This window comes from Monodelphis domestica, chromosome 3, assembly GCF_027887165.1.
Source record: "Monodelphis domestica isolate mMonDom1 chromosome 3, mMonDom1.pri, whole genome shotgun sequence".
Lineage (NCBI taxonomy): Eukaryota > Metazoa > Chordata > Mammalia > Didelphimorphia > Didelphidae > Monodelphis > Monodelphis domestica.
In genome coordinates, this window is record NC_077229.1 from 63516281 (window position 1) to 63533377 (window position 17097).

The 17097-nt window shown below is 37.5% G+C and overlaps 1 protein-coding gene across 15 annotated transcripts in view; it reads left to right on the forward strand.

Moving 5' to 3' along the window:
• Positions 1-17097, forward strand: part of LOC100025736 (ceramide synthase 4-like) — a 54488-nt gene that overhangs the window by 18919 nt on the left and 18472 nt on the right. For all 15 annotated transcript variants that reach the window (XM_007489482.2, XM_056822060.1, XM_056822053.1 and 12 more), the window contains 4 exons: positions 8710-8827; positions 10513-10631; positions 10795-10852; positions 16644-16694. In XM_007489482.2, the coding sequence (XP_007489544.1) occupies positions 8710-8827; positions 10513-10631; positions 10795-10852; positions 16644-16694 (346 nt within the window). The remainder of the gene's footprint in view (positions 1-8709; positions 8828-10512; positions 10632-10794; positions 10853-16643; positions 16695-17097) is intronic.

Genomic DNA, 17097 nt, shown 5'->3' on the forward strand with positions numbered 1-17097 from the left:
CTATCTTTAAGGAAACCATCCAAGTTGCCTCCCCTCAGTCCTCACATCTACCAATCACTCTTCATCAATTTGCCTGTCAATGGAGGCTCTCGCTTAACCCAGGACCGCCCAGAGGTTTCTGGCTTTTTGCACATGTCTGTTGAAGGTCATATTTTCCAATGATTAAATCTATACTCCTTTGCTACAGCCTTTCTAAATCCTGTTAACTTGAGTATGGTAGAGATTGGAATAATTAAATTTTGATCTAGGCTGCAGCCCTTACTCAATCCTATTAGGACTGAATAGGGTGGAGATTTATTCCAAGTATCTCCATTGTATCAATTCTAAATCAATCAAGACTCAAAGAAATTCCTGTTCTATGCTTAAGCATAGGTCAAAGTCCTTTCCATTGTTCAGCAAAGGGTTTCTGTCCTAAAGTAATCTTAAGAAGGGAAGAGAAGGAACCTCCCATGCCAATGGAGTTCCCATTCCAATAGACTATCAGTAAGAAATTTTCCAAGTATGAAATATCCCAATGGTGAAATTTCCAACATTTATAAGTCTAAGGAAATTTGAGGTTTACAATCCCCCCTGATGATCATTGGGAGACTAGTCTCCCCATTGATCATTTAACATAATCATTTTGTAGTTCTAAATTCACTTCTAACTAAAGATATACACAATATTCAATTTCTAAGAGAAATTAGAATAGTGAGAGAGGAAATAGAAAAGAAAAGAAAGCAAAACCAATGTTTGCTAGGCGCATTGACAGAAAACCAAATTAGGGGCAGTCCCTTTTGGCATAAATGTTACAATAAATGTTCAATCAAAAGTTCAGTTCAATCAATCACATCCAAAGTTCATTCTTGATCTTCTTGATGAAGTGTAGGTTTTTGGCATCTTTCTGTAACAGTTCATTCTCTGGATATAAAAGTTTCAAGCTTCTTTCTTGAAGATCTTTTCTCGAACAAAATCAAAATCTTTGAAATTTTTATAAAAGTAAAATCTTAAACAAAAGTCTTGGATTTTTATAAAAATACAATCTCAAACAAAAAAAAAATTCAAAAATTCTTAGATTTTAAATTAAAATACAATCCCCCCTGAAGTAAGTATTTAAAAAAAAATCAAGTTAAGCTCAGAATGCAATGTTCAGGTATGGGGTTGTATGTGTCAATTATCAAAAAAAATAGAAAAATAATCAAAAACATAAGAAAATTTCAAAATAGACCTTGTATAGGTCCAGTTTAAAGTAATTTCTATCCCACAAGTATGTAGGACAGAATGCAGTAATATTTCACTTAGCCATTTGTAGCCAAGACTACAGGAAGTTGCCATAATATAAGAAGAAAAGAATTAGAATTCTATTTTGATGGGGAAATGTCATTCCCTTGTCTGATTTTTTTTCTTCAGAGATATAGGGAGCCAGCATGATAGTCAAGCTTTGTACTTGTTTGAGTACTTCGAAAGGAGTGTAGATACAAGGAAGTCCTACGACTTAAACATAAGTTAAGCGTCGCAACCTTGAGTCTCACTTTAATATTTCATGTGTGCTCTATTGGCACTATTCAGGTTTAGTCTGTGCTCCTTGTTTTTATCCCTTTTCCTGGAATCAGACACAAACATTAATCACAGTCCTATAATATTTTATCAATAAATGGCAGGTTCCCATAGTTTAAAGCTTTTAGGCATATATTGATATTATAGCAAGAGTATATATATTAACTTGTATTACTGCAGGGAAAAAAATATTAATATTAATTATGTGTACCTTCAGTACAAAAAATGAGAAAAAAAATCAAATATTCTGATAAAAAATAAAAGAAAAGAAATAAGAAAAAATAAGAAAAAAAATCAGTAATTCAATATTTCTTGAGAGAAAAAAACCAGCATCCATTTGTCTATGGATTATTATCTCCAATTCTTATGATAAGATAGAGTCACAATTCATATGATAGGATAGAGTCAATCAGTCTCAGCAGAAGATGCTTTCTTCACATGTGAGCAGTGAATCCAAGAGTCTCTTTCTCCAATCTTTATAGATGTTGGAGTAGTTAATAATATTTGGAATGGTCCTTCCCATGAAGGTTCAGTTGCTCCAGTTCGCTTGAAATTCTTGATATAAACTTTATCTCCTGGGTTCAGGTCATGCAGAGAAAAGTCTAATGGTCTAGCTTGTACTGCAGCTCCGGATTCATGAAGTTCACGTAGTTTGTGCTGTAACTCCTGTATATAGGAAGCAATAGTAATATCTCCCCCTAATAGCGATGTATAAGCCGGGGAGAAAGGCTTAGCCTGTATAGGCGGATGTCCAAAAAGCATCTCAAATGGTGAAATATGTAAGTCTCCTCTAGGCCTGCTTCTAAGATAAAATAGGGCCAGAGGGAGAATTTCAGGCCATTTTAAATGGGTCTCAGTGCATAATTTGCCAATCATAGTCTTAAGTTCTTTATTCATCTTTCCTACTATTTGGAGAGGAGAGAAAAAAAAACTGAAAAAGGTTAATTAATATCAACAAAATCAATACAATCTAAGAAGAATCATCTTTATTATACTGGGAAGTTCCCTGGGCACCCTCCTGAAGGGCACCTCTCTGAGGATCATTAGCACCTCGAATAATTTTTGGACGAGCGCCATTTCTCATATATTGTTGAGTATTATCATTAAAATTTTCTTCAATTTGAGCATTGTCATTAAATTCCCAATTCCTATTTCTATAATTCTGGTTTCTAAAGTTCTTATTTCTATATTCATTATAGTTATTTCCATAGTCATTATTATAATTTCTAGAATTCTGGTTTCTATAACCATTATCATAATTTCTATAGTTATTTCTAAAACCATTATTAAACTGTGTATTCCTTCCAAACATCTTAAGAAAGGTTCTACATTCCATCATTTTGTGGCCCTTCTTCTCACAGAAGTGGCAAGTAATGGATTGATAATTGGATTTCTGGAGAGGGGCAATTGTCGTTGGTTCATTATCATGCCCACTTTCTAATTTAGTTATCCTATCTATTACACATCTCATTTTTTTCTTCATTTCCTCCATGTCATCATTATTCTCTTTCTCCTTTTCTTCGTTTCCCTTAAAAACATATATAGCTGTTTTTCGCAATTCTTCAAGGTCCATATCTGACCATCTTGGGCATTGTGTTTTAAAATAATTTTTAATTACTTTGCAAGAATTATTTACAAAGATTCTTCTAACTTGTCTTAAACTATTCTCTTTATTTAAGTCCCAATCTAAGTATCTGTCCCCAAACTCGATAATTCTGTCCATAAATCTGGAGGGTGTTTCGTTTTCCTTTTGCTTAATTTTTTCCAGTTCCATCCACTTATCTGTACTGTCCGCACATTCCTTCATGGCCGTGAGGATGGCCTCTCTACAACGGTATAGTTGTAGATAGTCCTCAGGATTATTATAGTCCCATTCGGGATCCTGAGATGGCCAATGTGCTGCATTACGCCCCCGGGTTTTGTTGACATGAGCAATTATTTTATTTTTTTCACGTTCACTTAAAAAAGCCTGTAGTAAGCTCTCAACGTCCTTGTAAGACGGATTATATTGAAAAAATATGTCTCCCATCTTTTTTGTTACTAGAAAAGGATCTTGTTCATATGTGGGGATATTTCGTGTAAATTCATTTATTTCTTGGGGAGTAAACGGTATCCTATGTCTTAAAGTCACCACATCCCCATTTCGTCCTATTTCAGGTACTTCTCTTAGAGGAAACAGGCCTCTAGTTGGATTTTGCACCTGTGGGTCAGTTTGACAAGGACAGGTTTCTCTAGGAGGACAAGATCTCCCTTGCATTGGAATTTGGTTTTCTGTAGGAGAAGGAACATGAGAAGCTGGGATTGCAGGGGAAGGGTTTTGGGGATTAAATTCAGACAAGATTTGCACTGCACGAGAGAAGCAGTCTGTTAACTGGGCTATAGGGAAGGTGTTTTCCATCTCTATTTCAGGGAAGGAAATTTCCTCATTCAAAGGTTCAGAAACAGGTCTGTTTCTGGTAGAGTGGGTGTTTGCCCATTGATCCTGTAAGAAACATTTTAGATCTTCTAATTGGGCTTGCATTTTTTCCTCAATTTTTCCTATTTTATCTTCCATATCTCCCATTTTATCCTCAATATTTCCTATTTTATTCTCAATATTTCCTATTTTATCCTCAAGTTTTTCTATTTTATTCTCAATATTTCCTATTTTATCCTCAATATTTCCTATTTTATCCTCAATTTTTTCTATTGTATCCTCAATTTTTTCTATTTTATCCTCAATATTTTCTATTTTATCCTCAATATTTTCTATTTTATCCTCATTTTTTTCTATTTTATCCTCAACATTTTCTATTTTATCCTCAATATTTTCTATTTTATCCTCATTTTGTTTTATTTTATCCTCATTTTGTTTTATTTTATCCTCAATATTTTTTATTTTTTCATCTCTAAATATAGTATTGAGGAGTACAAAAATGACAGTACCTATTAATATAAAAATTTGGAGGTATCCTTCATTCCTCAATGCCCCTACTTCTTCAGCTGCCATATAATTGTCAAAGAATGTAGTACTCATTTTTATATGTATATTTTGTAATTTCACAAAACACGTGGGGAGCAGGGCAAAGCAACAAACTTTCCACAGGGTTTTTTTTTTTTTAAATCCAGGAAGTTGTTCCTTAAGGGAAAGGATATTTAGAAACAGTTCTTCCAGCCAGGACTTTAGAGTCCTGTTGCTGAGATTTAAAAACAGCTGTTTTCTGTCTATCAGAGTCACACAGCTGGGAAGTATCTGAGGTCCGATTTGAACCCAGGACCTTCTGCCTCTAGGGCTGGCTCTCAATCCGCTGAGCTACCCAGCTGTCCCTTAAGATTAAAGGGAAGAAAAAGAAAAAACTGCTGATTCCAATTTAACTTAAGGAGAAAAGAGAAAAAGTTTTTTATACTCACGTGTTCTAGCAGCTGTGTCTTTAAGCCAAGTTTTTTTTTTTTTTAAAAAAAAAAAGGACTAAGTGGTGAAACAGTATAGTAAAAAGGCAAAGAAAAAGTTTTATTGAGAGGATTCTTTAGACTCCCGTGTGGTCAGCCACAATGTTACAAGGGAATCACTTTAAAAGACTGATATATATTAATTTAAGGTCGCCAAGGAATCAGCTATGTAATTCCTAAATGAAAAACTCAAGTCAGCCGTCAGCCTTTTTTGGAGTTTAATTACAATAGGAGTAAGAAAGGAATTAGAGATATAGAGAGAGAGAGAAAGGGGAGAGAAGGGAATAGGGCTTAAATACCCCTTCTGTTTAGGCTGGGCCAAAAGGCCCAAGCCCTTAGATAGCTGGGGCAAAGAAAAGAGATCAGTCCCTATTACTCACGTGTCCAAAATGGAGAAACAGTCTCAGAGGCCCCCACCTTCAGCTTCCTTCAGAGCAAGCTTCCTCAGAGCCCAGGAACCACACCGACCCAAAAACTCAACAACCACCACCTCGAGTCTCCAGACCCTCCTATCTTTAAGGAAACCATCCAAGTTGCCTCCCCTCAGTCCTCACATCTACCAATCACTCTTCATCAATTTGCCTGTCAATGGAGGCTCTCGCTTAACCCAGGACCGCCCAGAGGTTTCTGGCTTTTTGCACATGTCTGTTGAAGGTCATATTTTCCAATGATTAAATCTATACTCCTTTGCTACAGCCTTACTAAATCCTGTTAACTTGAGTATGGTAGAGATTGGAATAATTAAATTTTGATCTAGGCTGCAGCCCTTACTCAATCCTATTAGGACTGAATAGGGTGGAGATTTATTCCAAGTATCTCCATTGTATCAATTCTAAATCAATCAAGACTCAAAGAAATTCCTGTTCTATGCTTAAGCATAGGTCAAAGTCCTTTCCATTGTTCAGCAAAGGGTTTCTGTCCTAAAGTAATCTTAAGAAGGGAAGAGAAGGAACCTCCCATGCCAATGGAGTTCCCATTCCAATAGACTATCAGTAAGAAATTTTCCAAGTATGAAATATCCCAATGGTGAAATTTCCAACATTTATAAGTCTAAGGAAATTTGAGGTTTACAAGAGGGAACATGAGAAACTGGGATTGCAGGGGAAGGGTTTTGGGGGATTAAATTCAGTCAAGATTTGCACTGCACGAGAGAAGCAGTCTGTTAACTGGGCTATAGGGAAGGTGTTTTCCATCTCTATTTCAGGGAAGGAAATTTTCCTCATTCAAAGGTTCAGAAACAGGTCTGTTTCTGGTAGAGTGGGTGTTTGCCAATTGATCCTGTAAGAAACATTTTAGATCTTCTAATTGGGCTTGCATTTTATCCTCAATTTTTTCCATTTTATCCTCAATTTTTTCTATTTTATCCTCAATATTTTCTATTTTATCCTCAATATTTTCTATTTTATCCTCAATATTTTCTATTTTATCCTCATTTTTTTTTATTTTAGCATCTCTAAATATAGTATTGAGGAGTACAAAAATGACTGTACCTATTAATATAAAAAAGTTGGAGGTATCCTGCATTCCTCAATGCCCCTAATTCTTCAGCTGCCATATAATTGTCAAAGAATGTAGTATTCATTTTTATATATATATTTTGTAATTTCACAAAACACGTGGGGAGCAGGGCAAAGTAACAAACTTTCCACAGGGTTTTTTTTTTCCTAATCCAGGAAGTTGTTCCTTAAGGGAAAGGATATTTAGAAACAGCTCTTCCAGCCAGGACTTTAGGGTCCTGTTGCTGAGATTTAAAACAGCTGTTTTCTATCTAACTATCAGAGTCACACAGCTGGGAAGTATCCGAGGTCCAATTTGAACCCAGGACCTTCTGTCTCTAGGCCTGGCTCTCAATCCACTGAGCTACCCAGCTGTCCCTTAAGATTAAAGGGAAGAAAAAGAAAAACTGCTGATTCCAATTTAACTTAAGGAGAAAAGAGAAGAGAGAAAAAGTTTTTTATACTCACGTGTTCTAGCAGCTGTTTCTTTAAGCCAAGTTTGTTGTTAAAAGGGACTAAGTGGTGAGACGGTAGAGTAAAAAGGCAAGGAATTTCAGAAGTTTATTGAGAGAATTCTTTAGATTCCCGTGTCGTCAGCCACAATGTGACCAGGAAATCACTTTAAAAGACTGATATATTTTAATTTAAGGTCGCCAAGGAATTCAGCTATGTAATTCCTAAATGAAAACTCAAGTCAGCAGTCAGCCTTTTATGGAGTTTAATTAAAAACAGGAGGAAGAAAGGTAAGAGAGAGAGAGAGAAAGAGAGACAGACAGAGAGAGAGAGAGAGAGAGAGAGAGAGAGAGAGAGAGAGAGAGAGAGAGAAGGGAATAGGGCTTAAATACCCCCTCTGTTAGGCTGGGCCAAAAGGCCCAAGCCCTTAGATAGCTGAGGCAAAGAAAATAGATCAGTCCCTATCACTCATGTGACCAAAATGGAGAAACAGTCTCAGGGGCCTCCTCCTCCAGCTTCCTTCAGAGCAAGCTTCTCAGAGCACAACCTCTCAGAGCAAAACCTCTCCAACCACCCCCCTCTTGTCCTCAGACCCCGCTATCTTTAAGGAAACCATCCAAGTTCCCTCCCCTTAGTTCTCACATCTACCAATCACTGTCTTCCATGTGCCAATGGTGGCTCTACCTTAACCCAGGACTGCCCAGAGGTCTGTGGCTTTGCACATGTCTGTTGAAGGTCATATTCTCAAATAATTAAATCTTGATCCTTTGCTGTAGCCCTTTCTAAATCCTGTTACCCTGAGTAGGGTGGAGATTGGAATAATTAAATTTTGATCTATGCTGCAGCCCTTCCTAAATCCTGTTAGGACTGAGTAGGGTGGAGATTGTAATTTCCAAGACCTGGTTCTGTCATTCCAAGTATCTCTATTGTATCAATTCTAAAATCAATCATGACTCAAAGAACTTCCTGTTCTATGCTTAAGCATAGGTCAAAGCCCTTTCCATTGTTCAGCAAAAGGTTCTGTCCTAAAGTAATCTTAAGAAGGGAGGAGGAGGATCCTCCCATGCCAATGGGGTTCACATTCCAATAGACTATCAGTAAGAAATTTTCCAAGTATAAAATTTACCAATGGTGAAATTTCCAACATTTATAATTCTAAGAAATTTTAAGGTTTACATGGTCAAAGAGTTGAATAGGCAGTTTTCAGATGAAGAAATTAAGGCTAAAAAAAAAATCCTTCCTTGATCTCTTTCACTCCTTTGTCCCTACTTGATAATGATCTTTCCCTCATAAAGTTCCCTTTTTTACTGCTTTGATGCATTTATAATATAATATTATGTATATCTATTTCCTTCCTAGACCATAGACTTTGTAAGGGCAATGATGTTGTGTTATCTAAATTCTATATCTTCCTAGCACAGGGCATGATGTACAATAAGTGTTTAGTATATCATGAATTTCAAAGGAGACTATTTATTTCTTCTTTGGTTGTGGCTCAGTGTCTTAGAGAACCCATATGATCCACTGAAAGGACTATTTCTGTCCTCTTTCCTGAGAGTCCAGAAGTTCTACCCTTAAAGAAAAAATATATTCTCATACCCAAAGTTAAATATCCAATATATGCTCCCACAGGCAGCCTTCCTCTTCATACAACCACACATCATACTCCATCTCCCTCAGGCTATGCCAAGTTAGCTGTGGTAGGTCAGGTGGTAAGCAAGATTTGGCAGAGATTCAGAAATGCCATAAATGAGAAAGTTCCTATATACACCCCTTCTTTTGTCTCCTCTTACAGGATCATAGGACTGCCCTTAAGCAGAGCCATGGGTGTGCGTGACCCCCGAAGGATCAAGGCGACTCCCAACCCCATCCTGGAGTCATTTTTCCAGACCCAGAATAAGAAACCCGAAAAGGTGAGGAGTGTCAAGGGTTAGATGCCATTGGGTTTAAACACCAACCCTCTTCATGGAGTAGTCCCTACTGTTTGGTGGTCTTTGAATAACAAATGGGGAAGATGGGAGATGCTATGTGTCCAGGGCTTACTTAGACATCCACTCTCTGTGTTGTTTCCATTAGAGAGAGTGATACTTTAGCACCAAGTTCTACCAACCTATAATTTCAGAGAGTTTAGGAGAGCTCAGTTCTAATTCCACCTCTGTCACTGACTTAGTCAAGTCATTTGATGTTTTTTCTTGGAACTTTAGTTTTCTCAACTGTAAAATGAGAGGTTGGTCTCTAAAGTCATGCTCAACTTTCTAATTCTATGTTCAATAGACATGAGTTTTCTCCCTAAGGGTCATTCCCAGTTTCTCAAATCAATATCCCAGTAATCATCAACTCTGGTTGATTCTATTCCCATAACATCTCTTGAAACATTTCCTCTTCTTTCCAGTCTACCATAGCCAACTTAATTCAGGCTCTCAACATTTTTGTCTGACCACCCCTCCCCCAAATACAACAACCTTCTAATTTGTCCTATCAACTCCATTGTCTTCCCTTATATAATCCATGCTTTACAAAGCCACCAATTAAGACATTCCTAAAGTTTATATCTAACCATGGCTCTCCTCTGTTCTACAAATTGACCTCTATTGATTCCAAGACCTCCTTTATGATTTGACTCAGTACACCTTTCAAGATTTATTACTGGGGGCAGCTGGGTGACTCAGTGGATTGAGAATCAGGTCTAGGACCTAGGTCCTAGGTTCAAATCTGGCCTCAGACACTTCCCAGCTGTGTGACCCTGGGCAAGTCACTTAACCCTCATTGCCTAGCCCTTACCGCTCTTCTGCCTTGGAGCTAATACACAGTATTGACTTCAAGACGGAAGGTAAGGGTTTAAAAAAGAAAAGACTTATTACACCTCCCACACACTCTATGTTCTAGCTAAATTTATTTACTTGCTGCTATTTTTATTTAACATACTATCTCCCACTCCCATGCCACTGTATGCCGGCTCCCATTTCTGGAATGATCTCTTTCTCTAGGAATACTCTTACTTCATCATTTTGGAAACCCTATCTCCCTTCAAGCCTTCTACCTCCATCAAGAAACTTTTCACAATTTTTCCAATTATTAATACTTCTGAAATTTGCATTTATCTGCATCCATTTTATATTTAGATATATGTACACATATGATCTTCCCTTAAGATAATGTAAAGTCAGTGAAAACAGAAAATGTTAAATTTTCATCTTTCCATAGCACCTGAGAAGTTAGTTTCAGAGAGTCTTTCACCCATCAACATAGACATCCTCTTCCCCAAAAGGGCAAGGACCAGGATGTGGCTTGGGAAATTCTTGATTGGAGGATATGCCTCCCAGCTCTGAGTTCAGTGTGGGGGTGGAGGGGTGGGGGTAAGGAGTAGGGGTGGGGAGAGTGGAGAAGAGGAGGCAGTTCCTGGGACCCTGCCCAGGGAGACTAGGCTTAAGAACTAAAACATGCCCCCTGCCATGCTCTTGGAATCCTACAGGATCCTGGAGAGCAAAGCAGCATTCCCTGATTAAGGAAAGTATGTGAGCTTAGGGGGAAAGACAGTCACCAGACACTAAAGCCCTCTATGTTGGCCCTATCCCTAATTTTTTCCTACTATCCCCAGGATGATCTGAGTCACCTGGCCAGTCAGTGCAGCCTTTCTGTGAGGCAAATACAGTGCTGGTTTCGACGTCGGAGAAACCAAGAGCGGCCATTAATGAGCAAGAAATTCTCTGAATCCTGGTGAGTTGGAGGGTCTAATGGAAGGCTAGCTCCAAGTTACCTAGACTTGGGACAGTGGGCCAGTCTTAGACAACAAGGGCTATTATTCATCTTCACACATTCCCTCTCACCCCCAGAAATAAGACTTCATCAATTCACCTCTACTTCTGTTCTGTATTTTCAGTTGGAGATTTTTGTTTTATTCCACTTCTTTCTTGGATGGCTTGTTCGTCTTCTACAATGTGAGTATGTCCTATCTTATCCCCACTATATGACTGAAGCATATACTTAATAATGACTTTTTAAATTTTATTTTTTTCAGTTACTTATGGAAACAATTTTTGACAATTTTTTCTGACATTTTAGGGTTCAGATTTTCTCTCTCCCTTCCTCCCTACCCCAGGCTGATACAGGTTATATAGCAGTGCTTTCATATAATACATGTTTACATATTGCTCATGACATGATATAACATATATATTATACATGCAATAAAAATCTCATGAAGGAAACAAAGTGGGAAATGGCATTCTTTGATCTGCAATAAGACTTTAATAGTTCCTTCTTTGGCTGTGGATAGTATTTTTCATAATGAGTCCCTTGTAGTTATCTTGGAAACTTGCTTTGCTGTTAGTGTATACATTGTTCTCCTAGTTCTGTTCACTTCACTTTGCATCAGTTCATGTAAGTCTTTCCAGGTTTTTCTGAATTCATCCTGTTCATTATTTCATAAGGCACAATAGTATTCCACTACAATCATACACTACAACTTCCTTATCTGTTCTCCAACTGAGGGACAACCTTTCAGTTTCTAATTCTTTACCACTACAAAAAGAACTGATAAAAATATTTTGGTACAGAGAGCAGCTGGGTGTCTCAGTGTATTGAAAGTCAGGTCTAGAGATGAGAGGTCCTAGGTTCAAACCTGGCTTCAGACACTTCCCAGCTGTGTGACCCTGGGCAAGTCACTAAGTCCCCATTGCTTGCCCCTTACCACTCTTCTGCCTTGGAGCCAATACACAGTAATGACTACAAGACGGAAGGTAAGGGTTTAAAAATATATATATTTGGTACTAGTAGGTCCTTTCCTCTTATCTCTGATCTCTTTGGGATACAGATCCAGTACTAGTGTTGTTGAGTCAGAGGTTATAAATAGTTTTCTGGCCCCTTTAGCATGTCTCCAGGTTGCTCTCCAGAATGGTTGTATCAGTTCACAGTTCTACCAATAACATTACTTTTTGGTGATGTGAGCCAATTCAATAGGTGTGAAGTGGTATTTCAAAGTTTTCTTAACTTGAATTTCTCTAATTAATAGTAATCAGGAGCCTTTTTTCATATGACTAATGATAGTTTTAATTTCTTCATCTAAGAACTACCTCTTCATATCCTTTGTCCATTTTTCATTTTGGGAATGTTTTGTATTCTTACAAATTTGTCTCAGTTTACTATGTATTTGAGAAATGAAGGCTTTGTCAGAGACATTTGCTATGCATTTTTCTTCAAATTTGTTTTTTCCCATTCTAATCTTGGTTGCATTGGTTTTGTTTATATACAACCTTTTAAACTTAATATAATTAAAATTATCCATTTCATCTTTTGTAATGCTTTCTTTGTCTTATCTAGCCTAAATTCTTCCCTTTTCTAGGTCTTAAAGTTAAACATTTCCATGTTCTCATAATTTGTTTATAGTGCCACCCTTTATTTCTTGATCAAGTATCCATTTTCACTTTATCCTAGTGTTCAGAGTAAGATGTTGATCTATGGTTAGTTTCTGCCATACTATTTTATAGTTTTTCCAGAAGATTTTGTCAAATAGTGAGTTCTTTCCACAAAAATTTGGATTTTTGGATTTACTGAACATTAAGTTGCTATGGACATAAACTGCCATGTATTGATTACCTAATCTACTCATCTGATCCGCTAGTCTATTTCTTAACCAGTACCAGATTGTTTTGATGATTATAGTTTTGCAGTATAGTTTGAAATCTGGTACAGCTAGGTGTCTTTCCTCCGTATTCTTCCCCCTTTCCCTCCTTGATTCCCTTGATATTCTTGACCTTTTGTTCTTCCAGATAAATTTGTATTATTTTTTTTTTTGTTCCATGAAATTATTTTGGGTAGTTTGGCTTATATGACCCTGAATAGGTAAATTAATTTAGGTAGAATTGTCATTTTTATTTTATTGGCTTGGTCTATCCATAAGTAATTAATGTTTTTCCAATTATTTAAGACTGACTTTATTTGTGTAAAGAGTATTTTGTAACTATATTCATAGAGTTGCTGGGTTTGTTTTGGTAGGAATACCCCTACGAATATTTTTTATTGTTTAGAGTTGTTTTTGAAAGGAATTTCCTTTCCTATGCCTTGCTGTTGGACTTTGTTATTGGAAAATAGGAATGCTGATGACTTATGTGGGTTTATTTTGTATCCTGTAACTTTGCTAAAGTTATTTATTATTTCTAAGTAATAAATAATAACTGAAGAAACAATCCAAACTATATAATTTATTAGCAGAACAGGTATAATAAAGGAGTCAATGGACTCCTCAGTCAGTCAAAAGACCCTGAATACAGAATGAGATGGATTTTTATATATTAAAAGCAATTAATCAAATTAGGCCAATTAATTAAAAGAAAATAATTATCAGGGTACTAAATAGGATAAAAATTAAGGAATTTGATTTATAATTGAAGGAAAGATTAGGAACTTTCCCATTTGATATGAGGAAAACAGGAAAGCAAACAGGTATAATTCCCTGAAATCAGTAAAAGAGATATACTGCTCCTTCCAAATATTTGTATTTAATCAAAGGAGCATAGAAATAATGACTGGTTGGCCAGTTTTCAGCCAAGACACACAGTTTATTTGAGAAGTATAATTGTGAAAAAGTTCTTTTCATCAATTTTTTGATCTGACTGGGCTTCTAGTCAGCATTATTTAGGTCCTCAGTTAAGCAACATGTAGAAGTGGTTTAACTTCCCAATCACACAGGGCTATGTTTAAACAATGTGATGAAGTTTTTTTTTCTTTCAGAATTTCCATAACTGAATATAGTTTTTTTCACAAGACAGAAGTAGGACTAGACCAGTAATTGAATAGAAAAGAGTCTGAGCTAGATCCAGAATTGAGTCACAAGATGGAGTCAATGTGGTTCATTCACTTCCCATATGACCAGCCCTCCTCATTTGACTCCTCATCATTCCCATTCCTATTATCTTTGTCCTTCTTCCTTTTTCATGCTCATTCATCCTTTTCCATCTTCCATCATTTTATTCTCTCATCTTCTCTCTCCCTGTCTTCAGTTTTTAACTCAGCTTACTTTGCCCATTCTTGTTTTCCCCATTCTTTTTGTCTCTTCCCATACCTCCATTCTCATGGTCCCATAATCATCATCCCTCTCCCTTTACTCCTTATGTCTTACTGTTTCTTCATCTCTTCATCTCGCTGTCCACTCCATCCCTTCTCTTTTCTGCGTCCTCTTATGTTCCCTAATCATTTTCACTCCCATTCCCTTGATTCCTTTCTTCTTTGTTCTGTTCCTTCATTCTCATCCCCTTTGCCCTCTTAGGTTCCACCCACACACTTTATTCCTATTGGCTTTCACTCTACCATATTCCTTTCTCTTTCTATCTATTTCATTGTCACCCCACCCATACCTTCTTCAAATATGCTTTTCCTCATATGAACTCTGAATTGTTCTCCATCCTCTTATACCATCCCACCTTGTAGTTCCTGTGGTATTGGGTCTGGAGGAGGCAAGGTCACAGACTCTCTAGGGTTAATGTAGTGTGACTGCTCAGACTAACCAACAGACAAGGCAGATTAGAAACCCTGAGTCAGATATAAACTGAAAAAGAAATAGTGACACTCAATCAAACAGATGAGATTTTCAGTGGAAGCAATTTCAGGCTTGATGGAATAAGGTAGAAGGAAGGAGTGAGTCACAGAGTAGTAGAATTTGAGAATTGAAAGGAAAGTCAGCAGTCATCTTGTCCAATCCATATAGGAAAGGAGTCTCTAGTAGAGAATGACAAATGGCCCTCACCTAGATATAGACTGAAGACCTCCACATAGGGAAAGAAACCACCTCCCAGAGTCACCTATGGGACAGCTCTCATTATTAAGACATTTTTTCCCCTGAGATTAAGTCCAAATTCACCTCTTTGTAACTTCCATCTATTACTCCCAGTTCTACCTTCTTGGACCAAGTGGAACAAGGCAAGTCTCTTGTTGCCTCCAGTACAACATATAAACATGGAGGGTCTTAACCTGTGAGGAAAACCAGGGACATTATGATAGGGAAAGGGAAAAAGGTGAAAGGAGCAGGAGAATACACAAAGGCAGGGAATAGAAGGAGCCTTGAAGCTTCTTTGTATTGAGGGCTCTTCAGCAGACCTATTTATTTGCAAATTGACCAATTAGCTGAGTAGAGCATCTTGGTAAGAATGATAATGGTTCATTCAAAGTTACACCTTTGGTTTCCACAAAGATAATACAGAACTGATGATGCAGGATGTTTCTTCCTACATCCCATGATTATAAAAACATATCACAAATAGACATATATGATTTCCTGGAAAGTATGCTGTAGCATGGGTCTTACTGAACATCCTCTGCAATGCATAGTGTCCTTTTCCTGCTGTGTGTAAGATGTAGATAACAACAACTGCTTACAATGTGGAATTTAATGAATCTGCTTACTTTGAAGATTTGGGGAGCTGGGAGTGTTCCTTTTTGAGAGAGTTAAATTAAGCTCATTTCCTGCCTTGAAAATTTAGCCCCAAATCAATTCTTTTCTTGAAGGTTTCAGTATATGTCAATCTTGTGAATTTTTAACATAGCCATAACAAGAAAATTGCCTTTGCAATTAAATCTTGCTTTCAACTGTCCCTAGACCATTGTCTTTAGGATCAGCTTTGACTGAATTTTTAATCTCAAGATTCATTAGTTCTAATATCTTCAGTCCCTCCTCCTCCTCATGACAGCTGACTTGAACACAGTCATCAAGTTCCTCTTGAGTCTTCTCCAGGCTAAACATGCTCAATTTCTCTAGTAAATCCTCTTGTGACATGAATTAAAAATCCTTCACCATCTAATCATTTGCCAAGTCTTGCTGATTCTATTGCTGTAACACCTCTTGGAACCATCCCTTTCTCGCCACTTCCACCACAGCCACTCTATACAAGCCCTCACCATCTCTGCTCCCCATTATTGCAAGAGACTCCTAATTTTATGTTGTCTCCATTTTTTCACTTCTTATGGTCCATCCTTCATGTAGACATTCCTAAAGCTTATATCTGACCATGCCATTTTCCTGTTCAAGAACCTTGAATTACTCTACTGTCTCTAAAATAAAGAGAAATTGTTCTTTCCCCCCTGTAAAGCCCTACACACTTTGGCTTTAAGATATTTTTTAATCTTATCAGCCAGATAAAATCCATATTTTAGGCAAATTCACCTACTTCTTGCCCTCCTCTAGACAGTCCTTAAACCATGGTATGTAGAACTGTACACAATTCTCCAGACGAGGTCTTAAGAGGACAGAATATAGTGGAACTGTGCCCCCTATTCCTTGAAGCTATGCCCCCTTTTTAAGGCAGCCACTGTCCAACCAACTCTTCTGGCCGCCATATTACACTACTATAATTTTTTTGTGACAGAAAATTTGGTTAAAACTCTCTTATCATTAAGCAGCCTCCTACTTTGCCAGACCTTGCAACTCCAGCCAATTGACACCAGCTATTCCATAGCTAACAGAGGGACCAGATAATAATGGCCTGGAGGGAGGTAGAATGGAACAGTCAAGCTTCTCATCTAACCGGAATTTGATTCTGACTTGACCTGAACCTGGGAAGGAGGGGAGAAGTGGAGGGCAAGATAAAGTTAGAAGATGATGTCAAGTGGCAATACAATCATTCCCACTGAGTGCATTGGAGTTCCCTGGGGGAAGACTCAAAGCCATGGGGAGCAGCTATCACCTTTGAGGATTAGCTATTCTGTGAGCAATGTCTAGATGTCCCTTCTTTCTTCCAGGAAACCTGGTTTGGGAAGCCAGAGACTGTCTGGGATGGATATCCTAAGCAGGTGAGCAGTCCCTAGGCAGGGACAAGTATCAAATATGTCCACTAAAGCTCTAGGAACAATGATGATGATGATAAGGGGGAGGAGGAAGAGGAAGGCAAGCATTTACACAGCACTTTGAGGTTTGCAAAGCTTTTTACAAATATTTTCTCCTTTGATCCTCATAATGACTCTGTGAGGGAGATGCTATGAATATTCTCATTTTACAGATGAGGAATCTGAAACAGACAGAGGTTAAATGACTTGCCCAAGATCACACACCTATTAAGTGTCTGAAAGTAGATTTTAACCCCTTTTCTTGACTCCAAGTCCACTACACCATCCACTGCACTCTCTAGGGCACTAAATTAGTAATTCAGGGTTGATATGTAGAAAAGTGGATTTGGAGCAAGGTCTGGGTGAGGTC